The sequence below is a fragment of the Acinonyx jubatus genome, chromosome B3, assembly GCF_027475565.1.
Source record: "Acinonyx jubatus isolate Ajub_Pintada_27869175 chromosome B3, VMU_Ajub_asm_v1.0, whole genome shotgun sequence".
In the NCBI taxonomy this organism is placed as follows: domain Eukaryota; kingdom Metazoa; phylum Chordata; class Mammalia; order Carnivora; family Felidae; genus Acinonyx; species Acinonyx jubatus.
This window is the reverse complement of record NC_069386.1, coordinates 68,751,727-68,757,827: the sequence shown is the minus strand read 5'-3', so window position 1 is coordinate 68,757,827 and position 6,101 is coordinate 68,751,727. Positions and strand designations below refer to the sequence as shown.

The 6,101-nt window shown below is 34.7% G+C and overlaps 1 protein-coding gene across 1 annotated transcript; it reads left to right on the top strand.

Moving 5' to 3' along the window:
• The first annotated feature begins 4,346 nt into the window (after window positions 1-4,346).
• LOC106969807 (olfactory receptor 4F21-like) lies at window positions 4,347-5,591 on the top strand. The gene has a single exon (XM_015066346.3). It carries the CDS (start codon window positions 4,403-4,405, stop codon window positions 5,336-5,338), a length of 936 nt encoding a protein of 311 aa, XP_014921832.2. The 5' UTR covers window positions 4,347-4,402; the 3' UTR covers window positions 5,339-5,591.
• The last annotated feature ends 510 nt before the right edge of the window (window positions 5,592-6,101 follow it).

The following is a 6,101-nucleotide window of genomic DNA, read 5'->3' as shown; positions in this document are numbered from 1 at the left end:
GATCCTTTTAATGTGATACTGAATTTGGTTTGCTAGTATTTACTTCAAAATTTTTCCATCTATATTCATCAGATATATTGACCTGTACTTTTCTAGTATTATAGGTATCAGAATTATGCTGACCTTTTAGAATGTGTTTGGGAATGTTCCTTTCTCTTTAATTTCTTGGAAGGGTATGAGAAAGGCTGGAGTCTTAATAATTTTGTTAACCAAAACCCCTACATATTCACTTCACATTTGGCCCCACAAGTATGTACTTAGCCCTGAGTATGGGGAATGATCTACATACAGGACTTCAACTAACTTAGTTTGCAACCTTCATCTTGAATATATATGAAGATGATGAAGATTGATGTGAATGATTCTTCTACTGTATCATCTTCTACCTAACTTGCTTAATGTAGGGTAACATCATCAAACTTCTTATGTAACAGGCCAAAGACTTTGTGGGCCATATGGTGTCTGCTACAAGTATTCGACTGCTTGTTATAGCTCAAAATGCCATAGATAATACAAAAACAAATGGTTGTGTCTGTGTTCCAATAAATTTATTTAAGGAAGAGGCAGTGGTCCAAATTTGACCCATGGGCCATAATTTCCAACACTTAATCTAGAATAACATTTTTAAGCTTTTTATTTGTCCAACAATTTAGCATGGTCTCATAAGCCTTATGTCCAGTCAGATTCAGTATGTTTTAAGGAAAGAAAAGCTACATAAACATATTTTATTTATTCCCTCATTTCACGCACTTTGTGGTGAACTTTGGAACAGGTAATAGATAAAAAATGTTAAATGGGGACAAATCACAAATGCTGATGGGAATGCCCCCCTTGCATAAAGCATCTTGCTTTTTCTGGAAAAAAAAATATTGACACATAGGGTTCACTCTCTCCCACTCCGTAAATGAGGGCATCTGCAACAATTGTGGGGAACTTCTCACTCTTTCCAACTCAGTAAATCTAAGTAAGCTCATGTTTCCACATATCTTGTCTTAAATGAGTTATCACTCACACACCCAGGACATTGTGTAATATACAAGAGATATTCTAAAATCTTCTATCCTCCCTTACCTCCCATCACCAAATAACTCTTCTATTTTTCTCTTGAGCCAATTAACATAAGCATAACCATCATTCCCAGGAGAAATCAATAAAAGTCTTGTTATTAGAAATCTCAGAAACATCAGTAGGACACTAACACCTACTGCTACTACATTAACTGTATTTTCACTGGAAAGAAACATTTTGTCTAAGAGGTGATTATACTACAAAGCAGAAATCAAAATTATTGAGTTTCTACAAGTGCTGCTGCACACTCTAGAACAGGTAAGTTAGAAAAATATTCCTAATATTGAACAGTACCACAGAAATCGCTTTTACTTTGATTTCACGTTTTTCTTTTCTACTTGCATATTTTCCTCCTGTGTCTAGTTATTCTAATGCTTTGAACACTGTTATATTTTAATCAAAATATATACAAAACCATATTATGCCTGAAGATACTTCAGAAATATCTGAAATGACTGAAATTTATGATGTCCCTTTCCTGTTTTGGTATCTTAAGGATCCTTGATCTGTCACCACTTTCTTCATCATTTTATGTGATACTTCACATTTCTCACTGTGGGGACCAAATATGTTCAAGTATATCTTGCCCACCCAATTCCCACCCATTCTCCTAAGAGATTACATCAATGGAAATGATTCTCTGCCCTCATACAGGGAATGCTGGGGTGAGTCAGTTCCCTCCACTTGGCATATCCGATAAAGCATTTGATGATGTGAGCCAATGACTGAGTCAAGAATTAAAGGGAGAATGATAAGAATGAGTATGACTTAGTAGAACTGGTTTCCATCAGTTCTGAAGAGGAATGCTATTAGAAGCAATCTCAGATGGCTAAGAGTAGAGATTAAAAGACAAATTCATGAATATGGATTGGCAAAATGAATTTTAAACAGCTTTGCTTCCTGTGTTTTCAGTCTTAGGATGGTTGTAATTCCTCTTAGAGGAGAGGGAATATTCAATCACTAAAGTCAAAAGACTTAAATTCTATCTGATTTTCTGTATCACCTACTTGAAAAATTTCCCTCCTATGTTCTGAATGTTAAAGCCAAAATATCTGGCAAGGATAGTAACCAATTCTTAGGGGACACTGCTTTCAGAGAATTTCTGATTCTTTAAGTTCTTGAAGAAAGAAAAAGAACTAATTTTTAAACAGGTTTGAATTAACTCTCCCCATGCTCTGAGCATGAACTCAGTATTTCGGGATAAACTAAATGTGAGAACTAATTCCTCATAAGCCTTGAACAAAAGATGGGATCCTCTTTAGATGATAGTTGTGGTAAACATAGCACAACATATAAACTTGTCAAATCACTAAGTTGTACACCTAAAACTATGGTAGCATTGTATGTCAACTATACTGAAATTAGAAAGAAGACAGAAAGAAAAGGGAAGGAAAGAAAAGAACAAAGGAAAGGAAAGAAGAGGAAGTAAAAGGAAAGAAAAGGGAAAAGGAAAGAAAAAGGAATGGAAAGAAAAAGCAGGGTGATCACAACATACTATTGTGCAGGGTTACTGGTAAGTCTGTTTTCACTACACATTTTTAGCTTTTCTCTTTAGACAGATTTCATCAGTCTTTAATATGTTTTAGCAACTATAAAGAAATATTAGGAACCATAAATTTCAGTGGGCAAAGTAGAGTGGCTTATAATAGTGCTTTCCTGTTCTTGAAATAGCAAACACACCGGTATTCTGTAAAATGCCTTTCAGTTACCAATCATTTGTATTCCTTGACCCAAAACTCATTCACATATATCAATTTTCTTTAAACAAGAAAGCATTGTAAACTTCTGGTTAAAATTAAGTGTAAAACACCAAGGTTTTCTTCATAGTACAGCCAAAAATTGTCATTTATTGACTGAGAAATGTTGGTTTAACAAAGACAAGTAAAACTATAAAACTAGTACCAAAATAATAGTGATAAAAATAATCTACTTCTAACTATCACATATAGGCATACTCCACTCTCTCCATTTAACCTTAAACTTAACCTCATTTTTCCCATCTCCCAAACCCCCTCCCCTCAGGCAACTACCATGTTCTTCTCTATATTTATAGGTCTGTTTCTTCCTTTACGTAATTTTTATTGCATAACATATTCTTTTGTAACCAATTTCTGTTATTTAGTAGGTTAGTGGAGATTTCAATAAATCTAAATTTGCATCATTTATAATGGCCATACTCATGTTGGTATTAGTTCTAGAAATTCCCCTTCCTGCATATCTTCTCATATCCTATTATAACTTTTAAGTGTACCTTTAATTTTTCACTTTAGGTTAAATAATGAATGGACCCAAGTATATAATATACATACACATCTTCAACCTTTCTACTTATTCAAAGTGATAACAGATACTCCCCCTGAAAAAGTTGTTGGTAGCAATTTTACTCACCTTCAAATAGCATTTTAGCTGAACTAAGCTTCAAATATTTGAAGATAAGCTCTCATGACCTTTATCTTTGATGACTTTTGGGGGTCTTGTAATTTTTACATGCTCTTAGTGTATCATAATTAAATATTTTGCTTCAGTGAAAACACCATTATTTCTCAGTTCCATATTTGAATTGCCACTCCTTAATCCTAGAACAGACTTTTCAAAAGCACAAAATCTCTCCCAATCCTAGAAAAGTACTGAAAAGCCTTTTCCTGAGTCTGCTGACAGTCCAGGGTTTAGAGTTTCACTGATTTAAAGTACATTTTAACTCTTTGCAATTAACTGGTTGCAATATTGCCACCACAATATTGGAAACTATCAGAGGACAAGCCTTTTTCATTTTAAGCTATGCTTCCCCTAATATTCAACACTCTTTCACTCATTGGCTGGTCACTATTCCATGAATGATTAATGCCTGAGATTTCACAGGTAAGAAATAAAAGAATAATCAGAGAGTATATTCTGCTACAGTATGTGTGCACAAATATGATTAAGAGTATGAACATTCAAATTATGGCTATTTATCACATGTAAAATGTTTTCTTGAATGTATACGGAGAAGACTGAAGAAGCCCAAACTATTGCACAATGAGCATGGTAAAGAAACTCTCTACCAGGAGATGTTACTCTCTGCCCCTAATTCCTCCATTTACCTGATATACTCCCACATGACTTCTTTCCTTGACACTCTAGCCTAACTTTTGATTATCTCGTTTCTATTTATTTATCTTCCTTTAACCTGCCCTTTCTGTATGTGTTCTAACTTCAAAATTTGACTTGTAACATATTTCCCACAAAATCACTGAGGGGCAAAAACATATCAATGTGAAATACCTATACTTCTCAATTCTTCTTTATTTTCTACCTTCAGAACACTTCAGCGTCTTCTCTACTGATTGAGTCAATGGATGGACCAAATGACTCTGTGGTATCTGAATTTGTATTGATTGGTCTTTCAAATTCATGGGAGATGCACCTTTTTCTCTTTGGGTTCTTCTCTGTGTTCTACATGGGAATTATCCTGGGAAACCTCTTCATTGTGTTCACGGTAATTATTGACTCTCATTTACACACACCCATGTACTTCCTATTGGCCAACCTCTCCCTTCTTGATCTAGGTCTGTCCTCTACCACAGTGCCCATAACGATCTCTGATCTTTTCACTGACTGTAACATCATTTCCTTTCCAAAATGCATGATACAGATATTTTTTATTCACGTCATGGGTGGAGGTGAGATGGTGCTGCTCATAGCCATGGCATATGACCGGTATACCGCAATCTGTAAACCTCTCCACTACCTGACCATCATGAGCCCCAAAATGTGTGTCTCCTTTGTAGTGGCTGCCTGGATAGTGGGGATAACCCATGCTGTATCTCAGTTTGTTTTTGTCATAAACCTGCCCTTTTGTGGCCCTAATGAAGTAGATAGTTTTTACTGTGATTTTCCTCGCGTCATGAAACTTGCTTGTGTAGACACTTACAAGCTAGAGTTTGTAATCACTGCCAACAGTGGGTTTATATCCATGGCTACTTTCTTCTCCTTAATTATATCCTATATCTTCATTTTGGTCACTGTCTGGAAACGTTCTTCAGGGGACTTGTCCAAAGCATTTGTCACATTGTCAGCTCACATCACTGTAGTGATTTTGTTTTTTATGCCATGCATGTTTCTCTATGTGTGGCCTTTCCCTACATCATCACTGGATAAGTATTTGTTCATTGCCAACTTCGCTATCACCCCCCTCTTGAATCCTGCCATCTATACATTAAGAAACAAAGACATGAGAGTGGCCATGAGAAGACTGGGCAAGCGGATTATGGATCCTACTGGTATCTAATAATGAATGAAGCAGATCTAGATATCACATGATGCAGGCTTACCAAGGACACTGAAAGTTACATGTCTGTCATCATTACTATGATAAGAACTATTTGGGGAGATACTTCAACAAGGTCCACCAGTAGAAATTGATTGTGAAGTCACAGGTCACTTTATGTTGCTAACCACAGAAAATAACTTGACTTTACTTACTTCCATTGAGAAGAGAGAGGAGAAGAGAAAACTGAGCTAATTTGCAGGAATAAACTTAACATTCAAATACCATTTTCTGGAACTTATTAATTATATTTATTCTCAATTATGATGACATACCTCAAACAATTGATAAATATATCTCATAGTAAACTAATGGATTTAATAAATAAAATGTGACTGAGTAAATCAAAATCAATAAATTCTGTTTTCTAATTCGTATGTTAATTTTAACTTAGAATAAGAAGAAAATCAACTGTTACTTATGTCAAGGATGCTCTTTTAGCTTTTTGTTTAAATTTGGTTGTAAGTAGAGAGAGAAATTCTTTAACATTATGAATATTTTAAATAAATACAAGGTAGGATTTCTGAACTTTTGTCTATTATTCTAAAAATGAAGACTTTAAAAAATTCAGTTATCTTAGTTTTCATTAAAAAAAAACATAAAAGTAATAGCTGTTTCACAAAAGAATAATCACCCAAGGGTGTATGTTTAGACATTCTGGTTTCTTTCAATATGGTCTGCTGGTCAGACAAAATATTCCCCCAAGAGTTTATATATATCTGAG

Coding starts and splice junctions, on each gene's coding strand:
- LOC106969807 (XM_015066346.3), top strand. CDS start 4,403: ATGGATGGACCAAATGACTCTGTGGTATCTGAATTTGTATTGATTGGT.